The following is a 22,776-nucleotide window of genomic DNA, read 5'->3' on the forward strand; positions in this document are numbered from 1 at the left end:
ACTCGACTGGACAAACTGAGTTTATTGTCCCTTTCATGTTCTGGGCTCGTCACCAGCGATATACAAAAGCAAATCATAAATGTGCGGTTTGGAGTGAACCTGCACGTCCTGTCGCCAACCTGCAGGCTAGCCGACCATAAAACATTGTCACTTCCACATTTTCAAAAAAAGGAAGTTGAAGTTGCCCATATGCGCTGCAGGTATGGCATGAATTCAACTTCTACGTCCAACACGAGACTGGTCGCCATCTTTAAATGCCCCCAATTGGCTGATGACCAGCTCATTGTTTGTCCATGTGAGCCCTGAAATTGACTGGCGACCAGTCCCAAATTTGTCTGTGGGCGTCCTGCAATTGGTTGTCGTTGTTGATTGGCCATCCCTTCCAGATGTTGCTCTCCTGCTCACGGGAACGTCTGGAAAGTGGAGAAGCAAGACAAACACGCAACGTCACACCGGTAACGGTTGGAAAGTTGCCTCTGTGGGTGCGTGTTTGTCATGCAAATGACACGTGCGCCATCGCAAATCAGGCCGAGCTGTGGTGAGGTGGGAGGAAGTGGCGAGCACTCGCGCACACGCAAGTCGACAAGGTCTTGCTCGCGCGTGTGCACGTAACGTGAGTGAGGTGCTCTGGCGTCTTGAAGTGTCAGCGTGTCTTTTTGCAAGAAAAAAAAAAAAGAACTTGTTCTGGAAAGGCGGCAGCCGACGGCAGCGTTCCGAACCAACTCCGTTCTGAAGGTACGTGAGGTGTGAAGGCCGTCTTCCTTTTCAGGCTCCTTTAATTGTGCTCCTCTCGTGTCTTCAAATCCACAAATTGTATTTACACATCATTAACCCGATCCGATATATCGTGCTCATCTAAAAATAGACATCTCTCCAAATATTTTGAATGATTACAATTGCTCGTTTTGTCATTTTGAAGGTGACTCATTTGCAAGGTGGAGTTCTTAGCGCGGTTGTTTTCTTACAAAGGGATTTTCTAAATGCCAAGCTCGTGTGACCTTTTGTTGTTTTTTTTCTACCTCAAAAAACGGAATTCCAACTTTTAACGTGGAAGTTGCATCCAATGCCACAAGCGAACTTCAACTTGTGAGATTTGCCGGCATTTTCCAGTCTCACGCAGTTTTTGCTCGGAGGACGCAGACGTGTTCGATGTCGCAGTCTGAAGGGTGTCGTCTTCCAAGGCCGCTTCAGATGCGAGCTGCTGGCAAAATCAAATCCCACTTTGGGACATTCTCCAAGCTGGGCCTTTTTCCGGGAGATGAAGTCGCCTCATCGCTTCCCACCCTCACTTTCCGATCACATCCAATTCCTTCTCTTCCGTCAGTCGAGGATCCGCATGATGAGCAACCTGGTGGGCGTGACCGGGCCCTTCAACCTGTCTTCCAACGAGAGCTTTTCCACGCCGCCGCCGTGCGGGCGCCCCACCGCCGCCTGGAGCCGTCACGTCTTCACGGCCGTCTACAGTCTGGTCTTCCTGGTGAGACTCACAAAGCGCAAAATAGGATTCTTCAAAACGCTCACAAAACGCCAAATGCTCATCTTTAGTTTGCAAACGATTCCTAAAGGCCTGAAAGCGTTGGATGCCAACTTTGCACTTTTGTGGCCGGTTTGAGCAATTTTCCCGAGCATCCTCGCAACATTGTTCCAAAAAGCACTCAGCAGCCGAGTGAGCTCGTTTTGAAATTTGGACGACTCTTTTTTTCATAATTATTGCTGCCGGGTTCAACTTTCCTGTTCGATTGTCAGATCTTTATGACTATTTTCTCTTGTTTATTTAAGCCCACTTTTTACAGTCGATGAACTTCTGAAAAAGGGACTCTGAGATTTGAGTTTGACGCTTCCAGAAAGAGCACCAAAATCCACGAATACAAGAGGTGGATTTGCAAATAGTGAAGCGTCCACAGAGTTTTCGGCACTCATGGTAAAAAAATGTCCTTGCCGCGCCCAAAATGGTTTCCAATTGCCGATCGATTCCAAACAAGATGACAGCAAAGCACTTAAAAATTGGAGCAACGCTACGCCTTAGCGATACAAAACAACTTTATTGCTCGAGCGTATTTCATTACAACGCGATACAATTTTATTTATATGTCACATTTCACGTTGTTTGACATCCATCCTTGCATTTTCCAAGCCGGTCCGCTCACGAGGATTGCGGGTGTGCCGGACTACCCAAACCCATATCCGGTAGGTACCAGAAGAACAGCAGAACAGCGACGCTCTCATGTTGAGTCGAGAGCTAAAGACGAAAAACTCATCTCCGAAGGAGTTTGGGGCTTGCCTCACATTCAATTGGAGGTCATTCCATAGGGAAGGACCTTGGCACTTCAGGGCGGTATTTGGTCCTGAGGCAGCGGGCGGGTGCGTCGAGGTGGAGGAGCGCGGAGAGGTGTGCTGGGGCGAGGCCAAGAAACGAGTTCAAGATCCAAAGAAGCCAACTCCAAAGTGCACTGCGAGCCAGTGACGAGAGGCCGAGATCGGGGTGACGAGCGGCAGCATTTTGGAGCAACTGGAGACGCTTGAGGGAGGACGGGCTGACTCCAAAGTCCAGCGCGTGACAGGAATCTAGCCGAGACGGAACCGAGCCGCGGATTCCGGTTTCCGAAGAAAGGACTTCCTTTTGCCAGCTGCCGAAGACGAAAGAAGCCGGAACGAACGACAGCTCTGAATTGCCCATCTCATTTCAAAGCCAAGTTTGAGACTGTGGGCCGAGGTCAACTGGGTTGAAAGTCCAAGGGCCACTGGGACCGAACACCAGAACTTCTGTCTTCTCTTCATTGAAATTCAAGAAATGAAATGACATCCAGACTTTTGATTTCCTCTAGACAGGACAAAAGCGTCTTTTTTGCTCCGCGGGACATGGATCTGACTGTCATCCGCATGGCAATGGAAGGAAGGAAATTCCATCTTTTGGTAGGTTGGAACCTGGGGGCGGCAAGTATAACGAAAACAGCGAGGGGCCCAAAACGGAACCTTGTGGGACACCCTACGACAAAGAGGCAGAGCGGGACTCAGCAACTTTTGACCCATTTCCTTTTATTTCTAAAATTCTGGAAAAGGTCATGCCCATGCAGATCTTTCTTGGATCAACAATGTGATGGAGGTTTTCCAGTCCGGCTTCAAGAAAATGCATCGCACAGAGTCAGCCCTGTTACGAGTTTGGATCGATATCCTCCTGGTGTCGTGGCACGCCGGCCAGACGTTTTGCGGGCAGCGTTGTGTCCGTGCGTACCCTGCGAGTGGCCGGCGTGCCGTTCAGGGTGTGGTCCGCCTTTGGCCCAAAAAGTCAGCCGTGATCGGCTCCGGCACCCTCCTGTGAGCGCTTTTGGAGGCGCCCATGCTCAACCAGAATTTTTCACGACTACTGTCCCCGTTTTCCTGTTTAGACGGGCCTGCTGCTGAACGGCTTGACGCTGAAGGTGTTTCTGCTCGGCGCTCGCTCGTCACGCTGTGTCACCGTCTACCTGAAGAACCTGGCGGCCGCCGACTTCTTGCTGAGTCTTTGCCTTCCCTTCCGCATCGCCAAGCACGCCGGCGCTTCCCAGCCGCTGCTTCGGACCTACTGTAGCTTCGGAGCACCCGCCTTCTACCTCAACATGTACGCCAGCATCCTGTTCATGGGCTACATCGCCGCCAATAGGTACGCATTTTGCAGGCCGACTACCAAAAAGTTTGCCATATCGGGCCCTTCAAATGTTTATCGTCTTGACAAAAGAGAAGTCCATGTGACATGGAGACACGTTGCAACTCAAAAGTCCAGCCGAGAGGATCTCAGCTTGGGCTTGACTCATGTGGATTTTTGTTTTTTAGATTCCAATATTGGGCAGAATGAAATTTGTTTCAGGATTCATCGGTTGATTCATTTAGAAAATATCAAAACAATAACTGATTTTTTTTTCGACTTTAACGTTTCGAACAGTCAAGAGATGAATTACAGGCAGTGCTTCTTAATTATTTTCCGTTCTGTCTCCCTAGCATAAAAAAAAAAAGGAAATCAAATGAATCCGTTCCAGCGCTGCCCCCAAAACATTTTTTTTGTCTTGTTTTTTTTTTTTAAACAAGAAAAAAAAAGGCTCTATAATCTTGTACTTCATAAAACCAGCGAATAATAACAAGATGAAATAGAATCTCAAGTATCGTAATTTCACACGGGAAAAAGCCCGACTGACAAGACAAGAAGATGACTTGTTCAAACGGAACTCTCGCTGTTCGCGTGGCACGGGAGTTCCGTTCCTCTTTTCTGTGGCGCAGCGGCCACACGTGGTCACTAACGAGCTGGTACCGGCCCACCAGGTACCTGAAGATCGTCCATCCTTTGGGAACTCACCTCCTGCAGTCCGCGCAGGCCGCTCGCGTCATCTCGGCGGCCACGTGGCTCGTCCTCCTCGCCATGACGGGCGCTTACGTCATCCTGTCGCTGGTCACTCTCGAGGCTCCGCCCCCGTTGCCCGCCGGCATGGCGAGCTGCGACGACCTCCAAAGCGGACAGCTCAAGCGACTCTACAAGGTTGGCCCATTCTTTGTTTTGGCGTTCATGTCGGAAAACACGTTTGAATCCACGAGGTGTGACGGGCCAGACCAGCGTTTTGGGCAACAAGCGGTCGTTCACAAACGGCTCTGAAGTGGCCACTTTCCTTCGAAGTGTCTGACAAGTTTTTATTTATTTGTTTTTTTAGTCAGTTAATTGGTTGGTTGGTTGAACAATTTGTTGGGTGTTATTCAGAGCTGGGCACTTGACCCTTTTTTTGCCGGTCAGTCCCCCGCCCTCCATCTCGGTACGGTCCTATTCATCAAAATTGTAAATAAATATAAATAGAATAAATAAAATAAAAATGAGATGACTAATTTAACATTGGCGTATTCATGTCTCGGTGACACCTTTTGGATTCTTGTTGCCAATGCCTTCAAGAACCAAGACGAGACCCAAATTGCACTTGCTCGTGACCCGGATGACAGAGTGGCTGCAAATAAATCGTCTTGTCCTTTTCCTTCCAAGGTGGTCCACGCCTTCTCCGCCGCCATCTTCCTGCTGGTCCTGCTGGCGCTGCTCTTCTTCTACTGCAGCACCTCCCGCAGGCTGGCGGCGGCACAGCAGCGGCGCGCGGCATCCTCCGGCGCCCGCAAACTGGCCAAGTCCCGCAGGAATATCCAGGTTCTGGTGAGCGTCTTCTGCGTGTGTTTCGTGCCCTACCACTTGGTGCGCCTGCCCTACGCCGTGCTCAAGCCGCCCGGCTGCTCGGCCAGGGTGGCGTTTTTCTACTTGAAGGACGCCACCGTCGCCGTGTCCGTCTTCAACGTCTGCCTGGACCCGCTCATCTACTTCCTGTTCTGCAACGGCTTCCGGGAGCAGCTGAGCCGGACACGCGTACTCGGCTCCGCCGGACTCGACGCTAACGACGAGCACATGAGCGGCGGCCAAAGGCGGAGGAAGACGTCCAACTGCCCATCAAGTAGCTACATGACTTGAGCGTCACCTTGTTTTGATGTCGAGTCAAAAGTTCAAAATTGTTTTAAGTTATGGCGACTTTTCCCAGCTGATCCGCAAATCTGGAGTGGTGCCTTGAGATACAAGTTGAATTCACTCCATGACAACACTCGTGACCCAATTGAAATAAATGCAAAGGTCTCAGCTCCAGCCTTCATTTAAAAAAAAAAAATAAAAAAATATTTTAAAGTGTGTAGGAGCCGGAGCCATATCGTGTTTTGTGGTTTTTCCTTTGTTGCGATGCATGCTTGTGTGTTGTGCACACTCCACTTTAACAGTGATTGGTGATGTCACTGGGGCGGGGGGGGGGGTCTTTCTTATTAGTAGGTGCACACACCTGTGGGTTATCATTTGTTATCATTCATCATCATTCATGTCATCATCATTCAGAGCTGATCAGTCCAAGAGCGCGACCTTGAATGGCAAATGAAGTAAGTGCCTGTCATTTTCCTCCGCGATGGATGCGCCTCGATAAACAACAGTCAAGATAGCGATGATGTAATAGTTGGGATGCGCGTCATCAATGTTTCAACTTGTCTCGTTTTAGCTTGCCGTGGCCTCATTTTTGTTGGACGCCACAACAGTGTATTTTACAGATTAACAAAAAATAAGATTTTTTTTGTAATGTTTGCTGTTTTATGCACAATATTGGAGGACAACGTATTCTAAATCCGTTAAATATTGTCCTGCTTTATTGTTGTAAGCATTAAGAACCCCCCTAAAAAGTACTTGATATATTTGATTTAATCAGACAGTTAATTGCTTCACGGAATTCTATCTTGCCAAACAGCAAAAAAAAAAAAAGAAAGAAAATCCGTACCGTATCAGTTGGGCCCTGGTAGAAATATTACCCCAATGTATTATCATGACGTCCCAGTGGTCAAGGAGGCATGGAATCAGTTCGTTTTAATAACCAAAACAAGATTTACGCAAGTGCTGCTGATAGCCACGACCCAACCTGATGACGTCACCCACTACTCAACTGACTCCGCCCACACATCCACCAAAATGAAAACGTTTGCTATAATGTTGTCATAATTATTTTATGAAAATGGATAGTAATGACAATGTTACAATTTAAAAGAATAACCTGTTTTGGCCATGCGTTGTGCTTCTCTTGAGATGTGCCTGCCTTGACCATCGGGGGTCAGTATAAAACCGAAAAATATATACATATATGGAAGTCTACTCAGAGACACCGGAAGTGGATGCAAACATGGCGGCCCGGATGAGCGCGGGGGTATTTTTGTTTTTGTGTTTTATTTAAATAGCTTTAGAACGCTTCATTGTCACAGTGTGGGCGCCTGTTTCCCCAACCTAGAGGTTGTGGGTTTAATCCCGGGTCATTGTCACCTTGTCGAAGTATCCTTGAGCAAGATACTGAACTCCGAGTTGCTTTTGATTGGACGTCATCAGTCGGTGGATGAGATAAAAGTGTGCAGCACGAAGTGTACCAAAGGTAGAAAAGTGCTATTCAAGAGACATCACATTCACCTGTAAAACTCATTTACTTCAACACTATTTCGTTTAGAGGTCAACTTTAAAAATAAATAAATAATGCGTTAGAGAGTTGTGCTGCTGTAAATGTCAAACATAGACTTAAAAAAAATCTCTACCAAAAGTTCAAATTAAAACAGACAGGCTACAGTTTGACTTTTTCTCCTTTTTAGGCCAGAGAAAAGTGCGCCGACAGACGAGCGAGCAAGACAGGAAGCCGGGCCGGGTCGTTTGGTGCCGTGGGAGCGCTTTGAAAGTAAACACACGCACACGCACGCGCACACACGCACACTGAGCAACGCAAGTGCTTTCAATTTGAGTTCACGTCACTTCTCACAGTCTTGCGCCTCCTTTTGGCTTCTCGTCCTCTTGCACATTTGGACTTCATCTCGACACGAGTCGCAAACGTTGACTTGACGACGTCATGGGAAAGAATTGAAGGGCCTTCCCATGAGTGGCCGAAAACGCACAAGCCAAGTTTGGGCAAACGACCGTCATTGACTTTGGGATTCTTTTCTCACAAGGTCGTTTTTTTTCCAATTGACTCGACGTCAATGATACCATCTAAAAAAAATGATGTCGTTGAAAAATAATGATTACAAATAATTGAAAAAAAATTGCAATTAAATTAACTAGAAACAATCCCATTAAAATATTCATAATGTTTATTTTTTTTGTTGATATTAAATGACTTGAAATGATAGGCTGTAATTTTGGAGCATGTGCGTGCGTGCGTGCGTGCGTGCGTGTTCTTCAACATTTCAAGACTTCACCTTAAAGAACTCCATCAGAGCCTCACAACACGACGACCGCAAGCTCCGGCATCTTCGGCGCACGGCAAAAATGTGCAAAAGTCAACTAGTGACATGGAAAATACTTCAGCGTGCGTGTGCGTGTGTGCGTGTCAGGCCGAGCAGACAGCCATGACCTCTTTCTCCGTCTGACTAAACCACAAGAAGACAAATGAAGCTTTAGTCATCACAATCTGCAGCTGGAGGAGCAGATCTGAGTTTGGATCCACAGAATCTCTCTCAAAGCGTCAGATTGTTATGTCAAAATAATTCATTTGTCGACACCGGCGTGTGATTGTTATGGCACACGAGAGCATGATTGTTGCGGTGTGCGCTGGCCACTCGAGCCTTTTTGCCGCCCTCCGGCCACAACTTGGGTAACCTGCCGGCTTCAACCCTCCGGCCTTATACATCAAACTTTTTTGGCCCCCGCCCAATACCCCCCCCAAAATCGTCCGTGCACGACGTCCACGCGGGAGAGAAGCGAACAGCAGAAGTTTATTTGAAGATCGTTTGCGTTAAGAAGAGATGTACGTGAGACGGCAGCGTGCGTTCAAGCGTGCCTCGATTTCCTTCTCGTGACATCGCGTAAGCGCGCCTCCCGCCTGCTACACACACAAAGACTTTTTACATGCCAAACACACGTTCTTACACCGCCACGTGTCAACCGACAGCACCTCGCGTCTCGACACACGTGGCACTTAAGTTCGCATGGCAATTTCATGAGCTTGTTCCCGGGAAGCAGATGTTACGCTGACATGTCTGGAAGGAATGTCAACGTTCGCATGCACAGACAAACACACGCTTGGCAGTTCATGTTCTGGGAGGGATTGGTCATGTGATCAGATCACAGATGAGCAGCAAGCTCATCATAAATGCTGGACATATTTACAGACGAGAGGCGGCGGTGTGCGTCTGCCTGTGTGTGTTTTTGTCTACGTGTGTACTTGGATGTGTTCATCTTTGTGCGCACGCATGAACACGTTTGCATCTGTGAAAGTTGTCCGAATGGAGACACTTTGTTTGTAATTTGTATGTTTTTGTGCACATGAATATGTTTGCATGTCTGAATGGGCATAAGGATGCCGGGGTGTGTGTGTGTGTGTGTGTGTGTGTGTGTGAGACTGCGGTCCAGATGTGTGGTGTACATATGAAGCCCTTTTGGTGGAACAGGTGTGAAACGTCATCATGGCATGATCACTTCCACATTTCAGTCTTCATGCAAACGACACGCTGCTGCTGCTGCCGCCGCCGCCGTGCACACGTACACACAATACAAAATGTCTGCGAAAAGAAAATGTCGCTCACGTGCAAACAGCTGATTGATATTAAACGTGCACGCACGCGCGCCCGAGCTGCTGCCGCAACCACAAAAGTGCTGAGACGCACATTCCCCTCCCGCTCGTCCCTCCTTCAACTTTGTCTCTTCTTCTGCTTCGTCGTCTTTGTGGCTCAAAGTTTCGCTTATTTCCGAGGACGCACGACCTCTCTCACGGTCACTTTTCATATTATGACAATTGGAGTGTGAGAGGGCTTCAGCGCGTGTGTGTGCGCACGCGTGCGTGAGAGACTATTTCAGTCCAATAGTGTGAAAACATTTCAGTTGTGTGCATGTGTTTTATTTGTGTGTGTGTGCGTGTGTGAAAGAGTATTTGAGGACACTTTTGGTGGTGTCAGTGAGGAAGTCGTGATGGAGTGACTCATTTACAAAGGTGATTAAAAATGCATTTGATTTTATTCTTTTAAAAAAAGTCAAGTAGTAAGACTGGCCTTTTCCAAATGTGTACTTTGAAGTATTTTAAACGTATCAAGTTGTGTGTTTTCCCAGTTTGTAATATTTTCCAAGTAAAGTGACATTTTAACACCAGCAAGATTTTCCAAAAGTCAAATTGCACACCAACTCCCGTAACATTTTAAAAAGATGTATCATTAAAATAAGATGGGAGTGCAAATGAATTGGAAAAGTTTTGCCCAATGAATGTGTGTGTCGTGCGCTAATAGCGGTAGCCTCACAAGCTAACAGGATAAAGCAAGGCGACGTCGACATTGTTTTGGTGTGACGACGACGACGACGACGACGTCCATGTTCAGATCCTCTCACTTTTGCCGCTCACGACCTTTCAGCTGCGTTGAGGGCTTCGTGTGGCCGTGTTGCCCCTTTGTTTAGTCCTGACCTTTGACCTCTGCCAAGAAGTGGCGGGTGATTGTGTTCGGGGAAATGGCAGCAGGAATGTCGGCCCGACTGACTTGCAATAACACAAAAGGTGCCAGCTCAGCACTTTAGCCAGCCTAGTTTCCCTTTTGTGTGTGTGTGTGCGTGTGCATGTTTGTCCACTTTAAAGCTGTGACTGAACAAAAGATCAAATAAGCGCACATTCTTCCCTTTTTTGTGTTTTTTGTGTGTCTTTGCGTGCGTGTTGTTTAGGGTTGGCAAGACGACCCCCCAGGTTGTCAGGGTTCGCCTTACGGCACTGTCATGATCCGCGTCGGGCATGACACAGGTAGCGCCTCCTGGATTGTTGGCAAAATTCCGTCCCTGAGCCCGTTTGGCTGAGCCGCATGAAATTGGACGGACATGTCGCTGAGCCAAAGTCACAAGGCCCCGCCCACTTTATTCTTGTCCTCGGATTTATTTCTCCCCCAATCAGGAAAATATATTGTTTGTCATCACTTGAAAAATCAACTCAAGTCAAATGTAGACTGCCCTTCATCAAAGAAAAAAAGTCTCAAATTGCTTCACATGCCCCCAATTGATTAAAATACAACGACTGCGCTATCTCACCGGATTATTAAAAAAAAATATATATATATATCATCATTCTCTTAATTGTTTCTTATTGTTTTGTTCGGAGGAGGATTTAAATCAATAAGCTTGACTTCTTCACACTCCTTTTCAGACAAGAATTTCTTTTAGTCAGTTTTGTGTATGTTTTTTTTTTGGACTGCATGTTCAAAATAATTTCATCAATAAATCCAAGTTGAAATGTTTGCTCCACATTTTATCTTTGAATAAGGTCTTCTGATCGTTTTCTTTTCCAAACCCACTTTTATTTCTCTACTTTGAAATGTGTTTAAATGTTGTCAATGTTTGTTCTGGTCACTTTTTGTCAGCTACTTTTGTTCTCTCTGCTTTTTGGTGAACTGCTTTGCGCTTTTGTGTCTTTGCTTGAGTTGAGTTAGCTTGCATAACTCGAGAAATGAAAATGGCTCACCTCACCTGCCTGCCTTTGTGTGGAAAAAAAATCAAAATGAGCCCAACAACATTTTGACCCCAAATAGGGTCAACATTTCTGTTGTCATATTACAAAAACTTCAAGGAGCAAATCAGCCATCTGCTTTGAAAAGGCCATTTAGTCATGTATGAATACGCGTGTATCCCGTTTTCATGGGATCAGTGTTGAATTGAATTGAAATTTGTGTGCGTGTAGTCGGTGGATGAATTCAAGCCGTGGATGAGCCAAAAATGCGGATTCAGCTGAATCGATGATGATGATGATGATGGTGATGTCACGGCCGTCTGTCGTCATGACACAAGTGAGTCAGCTTGTGGTCACCATGACAACCGTCCCTCTTTCTTGTCTGTCAGTCGGGGAGCGTGAGTACAAGTTGACTTGAGCGCATGCTGGAATCATTTCATTACTTTAGCCTGGATCGTTACCAGGGATGACACAAGTACCTGAACACAAACGTATTTCTGCTGTGTGTGGAGCGTGCAAGATGTATTCTAACACATGCGTGTGCACATGCATTCCACAGTCAGTGGCGTGCATGCGCGTGTCACAGACATACCTAAAGTTGTTCTTTTTCCTTCGACAGATGTTTGACATAACAGACACTTTGAGTGCATGTTTGTGTGTGGTGTGTGTGCGCGCGCATGGTTAGCACAGTACACACGCGCGCTCGCATCCCTAAAGTTAGTCTGTTTAGTTTTTCGACAGATGTTTTTCAATCAGACACGTTGCGTCAAGGTTGTGTGTGCGCGTGCGCGTGTGTGTCTGCTTTGTCTCGTGAGTCAGCTCAAAGGAAATTGACGGCGCCATTTACGGCGAAGATGTCAGCAAATCTCCAAAGTTGAGAAACATTCCATTTTTTTTTATCGCTACTCATAACTTGTCCGTCGCTTGCGAGCGAGCAGCTGGAGTCTTTGTCTCTCTCTCTCTCTCTCTTTCTTTCGCTCTCTTGCTAAACCGCCCCCCCCCCCCCCCTCTCTCTCTCTTTCTTTCGCTCTCTCGCTAAACCGCCCCCCCCCCCTCTCTCTCTCTCTGGCTATTTCTCTGTGACCTCCCCACCCCCCCTCGCCCGGCTCGCTGAGTTTGAGCGGATCCGATCCGCCGTGCAGGACTCCCGTGCGGACTGGGTCGGCGAGTGTGACTTGCGCAAAGATGACGTCACGCACGCCTCGATGCCTTTCGGTTGTTTTTTGAGCGTTTGTGTGCGAGCGGCGGGATCGCGCACACGCGCGTGAGTAGCAGTCAAACGTGTGGGAAGTTTGCTCAGGCGACGCAGGGTCATCTGGAAGACAGGTAAGACTCCTCGCAAGTTTCACTTCAACTTCAAATGTAGCGACAAGATTAAAAAAATGTTGAACCGAAGGGGGCATAGTGGTTGTGGCGTTGAGCTCGGTTTGTGAAAGTTGCGTTGGTGTTTTTGTGAGGCTGCTTGGCGAAATATGCATTGTTGTGCTGCAGTTAGCCTTGTGGCCTGCAGGGGGCAGCGCCGAGGCCTGCGAAGAGGCCACTTGGGTCGAATTGTTGCCGCTTGATGATGATGATGACATCAGATGGAAAGTGAATGTCAAAAATGAGCTCACCGGGTGTACAAGTTGCATCCATTCGTCCATTCTTTATCTTGATTGGCAAAAATGTAAAGTTTGCTGAAATGGAAAATGTCGGTTTAGTGTTGCGACGTTTCAGTCTTTTCCTATTTTTCAACTTTTTTCATTCTAATGGTACTGGAATTTTGCATTGCGTTCAAGAAAATGGGCTGAAATTACATTGTATTCACTACTTGAGTTTTTGTCAAGAAAAAAAAATCTTGTTGTGGTCTGTATATTTTTTCCTAAAAAACACAAAAACTACATTACATTTTAATTAAACTTTTTTTTCTCATTATATAACTTTTTACTCTTAACTATTACATCTGTTCCTGGTGTATTATGTCTATTGTTTTTTGTAAGCGTGTAAATTCTTTTGTAATACATCCTTTTCTTTCTTGAAAGAAAATGTTGAAAATGTTTAACTTTTTTCTCATATTTACAACTTTCTACCCTAAAAAAATGCTTGTGAAAAAGTACTATTGATCAATTGGCTTCTCCTCATAAAAGTCGCGGGGAGGCTCCAGCCTGTCCCCGAATTTAAAATTTTCAATTTACGCCTTTTTCTGAAAAGAAAAAAAAACAAAACTTGACTTTATCCGCGTGGTATCGCATTTCTTTTTCTTGAAAAATTCCCCCCAGCTCTTGTCGTCATCTAACAGCTAATTGACAACATTTTATGTGAAAAATGTTTGCGATGTCTGACCACTCTCGTGCCAAAGCAATTATTAAAACGATGAGCGATCGCGTACATCACTCACAATCAATACCGTCAAAAATATCAAAAAATGCAAAACGTGCATCATCCTCCCCAGCGATGCAGATGACTCGAGCAGAAAGTGTATTTAAAAATTTGTTTCTGAATTCATGATATGTTAGTTGCTGAAAAGATGAAAGAGCGGCGGGGACTGCAAGATTTGATTTGATTTGGATTGCGACTTGACAGCCAACCTGTGGACCGCGGCTATTTGGTGGCGTGGCTGCATTAGAGCGCCTCATTGTTGCGACGTGGGAAGTCTCCACCACCACTTCATTTTGGTGCCTCAAGCACATACGTATATATATGCGTTGCCATGGGAACGTCTTAGACCGAGGAGCAACCTTTTTTTGTCGTCGTGGTGATATTTGATTGACATCTGCATTTAGCCGACACACCTGCGGTAAAGCGGAGAAACGGTGCAATCTTTTTCACCATTTAGAAGGCTCATTTTGTACAGAGGCCGATTAAAAAAAATAAATAAAAATGATTAGGAAACAGCGCAGGAGGTGCGACCACCGAGCACACACTGGAAAATAAAAAAATGACAAATGTAGACCCTCCAAAGCCCCCCCACTCGGTTTGTTTTGTTTTTGCCCCTTCCCTGTCATGAGAGCAGAAGAACACAAGCGAAACGTGGGTCAACCTGGGCCAACTTGCAGGAGGTCAGCGACACACAATACATATACGGGGTGTGTGTGTGTGTGTGTCTCGTTTAGGTTACTTCCTGTTCCTGTGACGACATCACATCATGCCTGAGGGTTGGCGTCGCGGGAGTTCCAGATCGTCCAGCAACGCAGGTGAGACCGCTTCTCATGTGAAGTTGAAGGAAATGAAGAGGGAGAAAAGTCTCCGTGGTTGCAGAAAAATGGATTTGTCTGCTTAGCACGATGGCCACACAGTTCAGAGGTCGTGGGTTCGATTCCCGCTCCGGCCTTTCTGCGTGGAGTTTGCATGTTCTCCCTGTGCCTGTGTGGTGTTTTTTCGGGTACTCCGGTTTCCTCCCACATTCCAAAGACATGCATGCTCGGTCGATCGGATACTCAAAATGATCGGTGGTTGTGATCGAGAGCGCTGTGTGTGCATTTGGGAAACGTCATTCCATTTGATTTCATTTCATTTTCGAGTCACCTGCAATTTCTACTGAACCTGTCGTATACGTCGTCTTCTTTAGTCTCCACAAGTCTTAGTAGTGTCAAAGTTTTGACTCCCTCTCACACGCACACACACTCGCGCAGTTGCATGTTTTGCGGTGATGGAAACGTGAGTGTCGGAACACAATAGAAAGAAAAGTCCACTTGATTTTTGTTGATGCTTAGCAGAGAAAGGAAACGAGCAGAAAATCAAGCAACACTGCAGATAAGCTGCAGGAAAAAGAGGAGGGCGGGGTATGTTAAGGAAGGCTGACGAGGGGGGGGGGGGGGGCAGTCCAGACGTGGATAAAGAAGAATCCGTCATAGCTGAACCTTTTCTTTTTTTTTTTCCAGTGAAACAAGACTCAGGTCACGGGGACGCCCCGCCAACTGTTGAACTTTTTTTTTTTTTTTCAAGGCTCAACGGAACCCCAAAAGCACGCCCAGTCAAAGAGGAATGTAGGGACGAAAGCAGGCGGCCAATCAGAAGCCGGCTGAGCTCAGAGCACAAAAAAAAAGCAACGCTCCAAAGCGGTTTTTCCCAAAGGAAATCATTCCAGACGCTGGCAAATTGCAACAAAAATTCAGTTTTGTCGAGAATAACTCTCGTTTTATGTACAGAAAATAGCGCAAAGTGAAAATTTCACGTCACTTTTGCCCTCATTGGGAAGACAAAATCTTCCTCACCTTGTTCATCAAAAGGCCGCCACTCGCAACTTTCCGTCATTTTGCGTGCGCAGATGGCGAGGCACTTTTTGGCTCGAACGAGCCTCCCCGTCTGCTCGGCAAAACCTGTTTGAATTGTGGCAACTTCGCTGGAACATCCGGTCAAGAGTAAGAAGGCCCAAAAAAATTGGATGACAAAAACAATCCAACAAAAGTAAAGCATTTGAAAAGGCAGTTTTGCCACCCAAAAAGTTTGTACTTGACCAGGAAAGTTGTAGCTGTCGACAGAAAGCAAACAAACAAACACATTTTCCAGACTATAAGACGCACCCGCACATAAGCCGCAACAAGTCTTTTTGGGGAACCCTCCCAAAAAGATATGCACGTTTTCAAAAATGAGTTGTTTACTTCATGCACAGAACAATTTTGTCCTGTGAATGCACATCAAGGTCCATCAACAGATTGTTAAACGAGTGCCTTTTAACACGCCAACAACTTTGCAAGTTAAAACGCAACAAAAAAACATGGAGATTTATTTAGTGCATTTTCTGAACGAAAGAGAATTTCACAGAAAAGCCGCACCGTTGTATTAGCCGCATGGTTCAAAATGGATGGAAAAGGAGCTGCAAAATATGCGCTCTGAAATCCGATTCATTAGAAATTAACTTTATTTAGTGACGATTTTCATCTTTCTCGGTGGGTTCACTGCCGATTAAAACCCGATTTGGGAGCTTGTTTATCACATCATATCAAGAAAGAAAATGAGCTTGTTTATCAAGTATATAAAAAGGTTTTTCATTTGTTCAGCGGATATAAAAAAATATTTTGGGAGGTTTTTCACTTCATCTAAAAATATATTTTTTACGTTGTTCATGTATAAAAAATGTCAGTGTGCAAAAAAATGAAAAAAAAAAAAATTCTGCCGCCTGAACTGAAGTTTGTTGGCATTTTTTTTTTCACGGCAAAATGTTCAAAAGAGAAGAAAGACGGCTGATTGCAAATGACGTGGTGTTGCGCTCGTCAGGTGCCAAGCGTCCGTCCTCGGTGTCGTCGCTGAGCGGGATTGTGGGCAGGATGATGTCATCAGGCGAGCGAGGAGCCTCGTCGTCGTCGTGCACGTCCGTCAACACCGTCTGCTCCGACTGCGAGCGGCCGGCCTCCCTGTCGCTGTCGTCGTCCACCTCGTCCGTGTCCCTGCAAGACGCCTCGTCCTCGTCCTCGTCCTCGTCGCTCCCTTACGGCGCCGTGCCCGCCTATAACGCCGCCGCCTCCTCGCCCGCGCCCGAGAGGAACGGCTCCGACATCAGCCTGGAACTCACCCCGCTGGTGGCGGGAGGGGGCGGGCGTGTCGCCACGGTGACGGCGGGACCCGCGGCGGGCGGTGCGCCCACGCCCCGGCAACTATCGCGGCTGGAGAGAGTCGTCATGGAGATCGTGGAGACGGAGCAAGCTTACGTCAGGGACCTCAAGAGCATCGTGCAGGTGAGACAAGCGTGATGTCATCACCGCGGCCAAACCCATCATCACACATCACACCAGCTGGCAACCAATCACACAAGAGCGTTGAATGCCGCGTGTGTGTGTGTGCACGTGTGCTCACATCTATGGGCCAGGTGTGATGCCCGCAAGCACACTCATTTTCACACGTGTGCACACATGCGCAAGAGCTTCGACAGTTCAACATTTTCTTTTACGATTTGGACGACATCTCTTGATGTGGTTGTAAAAGGTCAGAGACGAACATTTGGAATATTTCACTGTGGTGATTTTGAAAGAATTAACTTCTTTGTTTGTCCTTTTCCAAAAATAAAGCCGTGAGCGTCCATTGCAGTGGACCGTCACGCTCATCACGTGAGCACGTTGCCGTGGCAACCAAACGGGAGGCGGACAGGAAACGTCTCATAAAAAACTTTGGCACATTCCAACACACGCATGCGCGACCTGCGCAAAGTCTTCTGATAAGAAAGCACGAAATACTCAAGACCTGATTGTTCGTGTGTGTGTGTGTGCGCACCCCCCCCTCTTTGTGGTCGGCTTGAAATCTGGATTCCATTGAAGCGACATGATGTCACACTCACTGGAAATCGGATCCAACTACCAGAATGCGTGCGCGTGCGTGTGCGCGTGTTGACGTGAGTGAGTGTGCGTGTGTGTTGACGCGTGTGTTGATCACGCATTAAATGGAGGCAACGGTGTAAGAGGTCCGAAGCGGATCCTCCTGGTCCGTCCACCTTTTTCCTGAGAACCGTCCCGTTTGAGGCCAGCTCAGTGAAGTCGTTGCATCTGGCGAGTCTTCTGCGGACACGAAATGGACGCAACACAAGACGAGTTCTGCTGCTGAGCAGCGGCCAAGTAGGACAGCGAGCTGGAAGGAACGACGGGGGGGCGGGAGGGGGGATGAGTTGATGGGAAAGACGACGGCACGCCGGCGTATTCAGAGGTGAGCCTCGAGGATTGTGGGAAAGCCGGCGGAGATCATCATGACGATTGGAGCGAGATTTGCGGAATGGGAGGAGAAGGAAGAGAAACAAAAACGAGTCAATGTGGAACGTTGGGTCCAAGTCAATCAAAAGTTTCTGCTCCCTCAAGATGGGGTCGCTCGCTCGCTCTACGGTGGCGCTGGTCGTCATCGCGTGACCGTCACGAGCCCATCAAAGCGATTTGATGACACGCTACGGCGTTTCCGAATTTGCGCAAGACGGACTTTTTTTTAAACAAGAATGGACGGAACAGATTTGTTTGCTTCATTCTTCGCAAAACCGTCCCGTCTCCGATCTTGCGAAACCGTTGCCGATCCAAAGACCCGATTCGGTGGACTCGAAGGCCCGAATACTCGTGAAAAGACGTGTTCCTGTTCGTGCGTTTCAGTTCTGGTCTGGTCTTGCAGTTTTTTCTCCGACTACTCCAACTTCAAAATGTCAAATTTGGAGTCCTAGATTCCAAATGTGCCACCCCAAAGGTTGCGCCATCCGCCGTCGCTTGTTGAGGACGGCGCCCGGCGATATTTTAGGCGGCGTCGGCATCTCGGTGGGACTCGGCCGCAGACAACCGCTGCGCTCCCCTTCCGTGGAATGTTTTGCGAATCCTGATTGCACCCCGTCTTTCTGGTTTTGTCGTGCAGGACTACCTGGGCTGCATCATCGACTGCGACGCGCTTCCCGTCAACCCGGAGCAGGTCAGCTCTCTCTTCTGCAACATCGAGGACATCTACGAGTTCAACAGGTACTCGGCCTCATTTGCATACGCATGTCGTTGCGTTTCGATCACCTGCGCAAGACGTCCTCGCTCATCTTGGACAAAAGTCATTGGAGATCGACTCGTTATGTCTGCCACGGGCAAAGCTGTCTGCGCTATGGTTCATTCTCGCTCGAGCTGCGGGAGGAGAAACGTCGAGTGCTCATTGCCATCTCCTTCATGTCCCCTTATTTTTTATTTTGCGTGAGCGACACGTGCTGCATCCAAGCGGCGGCGGAATTGTGTATGGATTCATACTGCATGTTGCGTGCGCGCACCAAAGCCCGGCCGCACTTTCTAAAAAAGTGCAAAAGTTGTTGAAAGGAGAAGAAGGTCACGCAGAGTTTTGTTGTTCTTCTGCCTTTGCTGGAAAAAAGATTTTGTGGCAACGCTTTGGCTCTGACAAACGATGAGATGGAAACTTTGGAGGAAGGAGAAATGCTGCAGCCAGGCGGGAACGCGGCCAAGTCGGCGGCGGCGGCTTTTCTTGGGGTTGCGCTCCCGCCGGGGCTGAAAGTTCCCGTCCCAAAAAAAAAGGGGGGCCGTTGCGTTAAGGCCTCTTTCTCGTCCCGCGTCAGCACGGCCGACACGTCGCGCACACGTCCAAAAATAATTCTCTCTTGTGATTGGTCCGTTTCGTCACATGCCGCGATGACCTGCGACGTTACAAGAAGTGGCCACTCATAGACGTTTTGACGGACAGTCCCTCCTCCTCGATCGGCCGCAATCTGGGTACCTCGACCCGGTCCCACGATGATGTTCAAGCTCGTACAGGCAATGTGTTGCCACGTTCCATTTTTGTGGACGTCCCCCCCCCCAAAAAAAAAAAAAAAAAAAAACCCAAAATTCTAAATGATTATTTTTGTTATTCACAAGGAATGGTGATCAGGCTGGTCTGCAAATAGCAAAAATGCGTCAATAGTTGACGGCCACTCAAATGTATTTTGGGTAGAAAAAAAAAATAATTCATGCCCAAGATTTGTTTGTATTCTTTTTCGCTTCCTTTTCCAGGTGTACACACACACACACACACACACGTTAATAAGCATGCCTGTAACTGACACATGCACAAAAGCACAAACACACAAAGTTTTCATTCCTTCCAGACTTCCTGTCTCCGAGTTCTCATGGGAAGTTTTGTATGAGCCAGCAAAGCAGAATGTGTGTGCGTGACGTTCAAGTTCATGAATTGATGAGTGCGCCGTACGAGCATCACGTCCAAATTCGCCCCCACCAACCCCAAAAAACTCAACTGGACTTCCTGCTGAGGAACCAGTTTGACCTTGTTTCTTGTTTTGCTTCGACTTAATGCACACACACAAAGACACACACACGCGTGTGTGTGAAAAGTCTTTTGAAGTTTTGAGCGTGCTCAGTCCTCATCACGACTTAGTTTTGGTTTCCATTCTGATCGTTTTTCTTCTTTTTGAGGCGTTGTGTGTCATTGTTGCGTTATGCCGCGTATTGTGTTGTGCGACGGCGCAATTCTTGTGTGTGTTTTGTGCTTTTGTCGTGCGGTGCTGCATTTGGTCATTTTGCGTCGAGCGTGGCGTTGCATTGTTGTGTTGGAAGTTTGTGATGTTGTGTTGCTGCAGGACGGCGCATGCGCGCGTAAACACACACACAAACACACACTGTATACTTAAAGAAACGTCGGCTGCATTTTTGTTTCTCCAAGGTTGCAATTTGTCTCCTTTTAGCCGCGTAAATGATAAAGTTGTGAGCCGACATTTTGCCGCTGGCGTGAAGACGAACACACACGCAGTCAACTTTTGTGTTCTTTTGCGCGCATTGTGAGTGTTTACATGTTGGGACTTTTTTTTTTTTGGGGGGGGGGGTCTGTTTTAAATGCGCCTGCTCGGTGTCGGCAGAAGATTTCACGTTGTCGTTTTGCCTCGCGTCGCCGGTGTTCCTTTTTCTCTCTCGTGTGTCTTGCGTTTTCTTGGTTGCCGTGTCGTCTTCTCTTCGTGTGTTTTGTCAGCTCATCAACGGTGCCTTTTGTTAGCGTGTAACGAGACGCCCCTTTTCATGCTGCACTTAGCGATGTGTAGGCAACGGCGTGCCCTCAACCAACTCTGAGTCAACGCTGACAAAACGCCGTTGTTGAATTGACGCCATTTTAGTTCAGCGGGCTCGCGATGAGTTAATTAGCGAAATAAAATTCAACACCAGTTTTGTGTTTGGCACGCATTTTAGATTTCGTCGTAGTCTGCTCATTCATTTTCGTCACATTTAGTCATTCCTATTCGTGACGGTTTTCGTCTGGTTTTAGTCGACGGAAACGGCACAAAACGTTTTTTACACTAGTTTCCGTAAATTCACAGGACGAAAAGTCCAAAAGGTTTTAATCGGATTGATTTCAAAATCGGCACCGGATAGCAAAGACTTTGCGATGGACTACGAAGGATGACGCGTTCCAAACAGATAAAAGTGCTCACGTTGTGCGCGATGGTGTGCGCTGTCCCGCTGGTGGGCGTGTCCAAACGACGATTGGTTGCACCAGCAGCGCCATTTTTTTTGAAAGACAGATGACGTCCAATCGGAAGCGATGTCATCCATTTGGAACGTCTGACGGACCGCGCGCTAACAATTTCGTCTCGTCTCTTCACCGGAAATTCACGTCATGTTTTCGTCATCAAAGAGCCACGTTGAGCTCGTCATCGTCTCGTTATCGGCATGAAAAAAGGGGGCGTTAACAAAATATTTACTTGATTGTCATCCTTGACAAAAACAACAGCCCCTTTGTTTTTTTTTTTTCAGTTTTTCGAAATCCCGCCAAAACGCGCGTCAAACGCAAAACAAATGCGAAATCGTAATCTTCCAAGTTGGTCTTCTTCCAGTGGTCAAACGTCGTTACTTTTTTTTTTTTTTACTTTGTGGAATTGGAACGTGTTCCTGACGCTGACGTCAGGAGGTGCAGCCCACCGGAGACGGGCCGGCGCAGTGATTTCAGAGTGCGAACACGCCGGCAATAAAAAAGAAAGCGACGACGACAAGCTTCAACGCTTCCAAATTTGGGCGAGCTGCCAGTGGGGCGCTTTTGGCGGCAAGAAAACGTGTGAAAAGTGCGTCGTGACGACGTCTTCGGTGCCTTGACGAGACTTCACAACGCTGCATTCCTGTCCTCCTCCTTCTCGTGCGCCCCCCCCCAAAAAATAAAAAAAATGTCTTCTGGCCGCAAACCAGGCCTGGCGCCAGAAGAGGGAGAGCGAGGGGCAAGAGGAGGAAAGGGAGGGGGCGGCTGCTCTTTGTGGGGAGGAAACGTGTTGTTTGCTAAGCATTGGTGCCGCTTGCTCGCTTGCGATGACACGCCGCGCCATATCACATGGATGACATCATCACGTTTCCATGACAACATCTGGAAATCAAACATTCAGCCCATTTCGCTTAGCGACATGAAACTTTTGAGACGAGCAACAAAAAAGTAGCGAGAGGCCATTTTGGATTCATTTGCTTCCCTTGCGGCCCAACCGCATTGAGAGAAAATTCAAAATCACCCAAAAACCAGTTGGGTGACCTCGTGGGGGGCGGGGGGTGCATCATGCCCCCCCCCCAGAAGTTTATTTTTGCCAATCTGAACATTTGTGGCCCCGTCATTCCACGAAAAGACGCCGGGAGGCTGACTTTTGGTTTTCAAGCCGCCATTTGAGACTCAGTTCCTCCCTGCTGGATTTTGAAAATTCTGCTCCCAAACCAAATTGACTAAGCGAGGCGGCTGCTATTCGGATTGCGCTCATGTCTTCTATTTTGCTTTGAAGCATATTTGGGGTCATTTCCAGGCCCAGCTTGTTTGTCCAAAACGTAAATCATTTTTGACGAGACCGATGAGGATGTTTAATTGAGGCAATTGTGCGCTCGTGCGTGTGAAGCACGACAACAAAAACGCTTCACAAGATTGCAAGCGTAGCTTGAGATGAAGACACTTTTAGGCGCCCCCTACTGGCAGACGCGTGTATATGCAGCCACGATTCAAATTTGCCGTCAGGCACGCTGCCGAGCGGTTGCTCGTTTCTTCAGCAGTTGCACGTAAAAACGAGATCAAGTCAATTTGACACATGGCCCAAATGAGAGGACGCACAAAAAAAAAAAAATCCAAAGGTCTCGCCAGAAAGGCTTAAACATTGCAGTCGACAAAAAAAAACAAAAACAAATCCAATTTGGTTTGTAAATGTCGGTTGCGCTTGTGATTGTGTTCAGGCCAGCAAAGAAGGCCTTGCTGTTCTTGACGGCCCACCGAGGTCAGGTCGGGTCACGAACGCACGTGACAAAGTCAAGATGTCTTCTCACCTTTTCTCGTTTGTCTGCAGCGAACTGCTTGAAGATTTGGAGAGAAGTCAGCACGCTGCCGCCATCGCCGACTGCTTTGTGGAAAGGGTGAGGATCGGCTGCGTGCGCGTGCG

At 47.5% G+C, this 22,776-nt stretch overlaps 2 protein-coding genes across 3 annotated transcripts in view; both read left to right on the forward strand.

The window, feature by feature from the left end:
• Positions 1 to 587: 587 nt before the first annotated feature.
• Positions 588 to 5,587, forward strand: LOC148332993 (P2Y purinoceptor 14-like). 2 transcript variants are annotated; one of them, XM_088301135.1, is made up of 5 exons: positions 588 to 735; positions 1,325 to 1,477; positions 3,387 to 3,640; positions 4,252 to 4,507; positions 4,997 to 5,587. In XM_088301135.1, the coding sequence occupies exons 2-5, from the start codon at positions 1,337 to 1,339 to the stop codon at positions 5,465 to 5,467; spliced, it is 1,122 nt and encodes a 373-aa protein (XP_088157261.1). In that variant the 5' UTR covers positions 588 to 735; positions 1,325 to 1,336; the 3' UTR covers positions 5,468 to 5,587. The 2 variants fall into 2 exon arrangements, with proteins under 2 accessions (XP_088157261.1, XP_088157262.1); XM_088301136.1 differs by having other exon boundaries at positions 4,294 to 4,507.
• A 1,107-nt stretch (positions 5,588 to 6,694) lies between these two features.
• plekhg2 (pleckstrin homology domain containing, family G (with RhoGef domain) member 2) overlaps positions 6,695 to 22,776 on the forward strand; it is a 30,146-nt gene continuing 14,064 nt past the window's right edge. The window contains exons 1-6 of the mRNA XM_088301015.1: positions 6,695 to 6,944; positions 7,156 to 7,238; positions 14,063 to 14,143; positions 16,167 to 16,624; positions 18,264 to 18,364; positions 22,684 to 22,750. Of these exons, the coding sequence (XP_088157141.1) occupies positions 14,095 to 14,143; positions 16,167 to 16,624; positions 18,264 to 18,364; positions 22,684 to 22,750 (675 nt within the window). The 5' untranslated portion in view covers positions 6,695 to 6,944; positions 7,156 to 7,238; positions 14,063 to 14,094. The remainder of the gene's footprint in view (positions 6,945 to 7,155; positions 7,239 to 14,062; positions 14,144 to 16,166; positions 16,625 to 18,263; positions 18,365 to 22,683; positions 22,751 to 22,776) is intronic.

This window comes from Idiotropiscis lumnitzeri, chromosome 7, assembly GCF_059441095.1.
Source record: "Idiotropiscis lumnitzeri isolate Australia: NSW breed Sydney's pygmy pipehorse chromosome 7, RoL_Ilum_1.0, whole genome shotgun sequence".
NCBI classification, from domain to species: Eukaryota; Metazoa; Chordata; class Actinopteri; order Syngnathiformes; family Syngnathidae; genus Idiotropiscis; species Idiotropiscis lumnitzeri.

Excerpts from the sequence above, each read along its gene's own strand:
- LOC148332993 (XM_088301135.1), top strand. The coding sequence starts at position 1,337 with ATGATGAGCAACCTGGTGGGCGTGACCGGGCCCTTCAACCTGTCTTCC. Across the intron at positions 1,478-3,386 it reads TCTACAGTCTGGTCTTCCTG|ACGGGCCTGCTGCTGAACGG; the intron begins GTGAGACTCACA and ends TTTCCTGTTTAG. Across the intron at positions 3,641-4,251 it reads GGCTACATCGCCGCCAATAG|CGGCCACACGTGGTCACTAA; the intron begins GTACGCATTTTG and ends TCTGTGGCGCAG.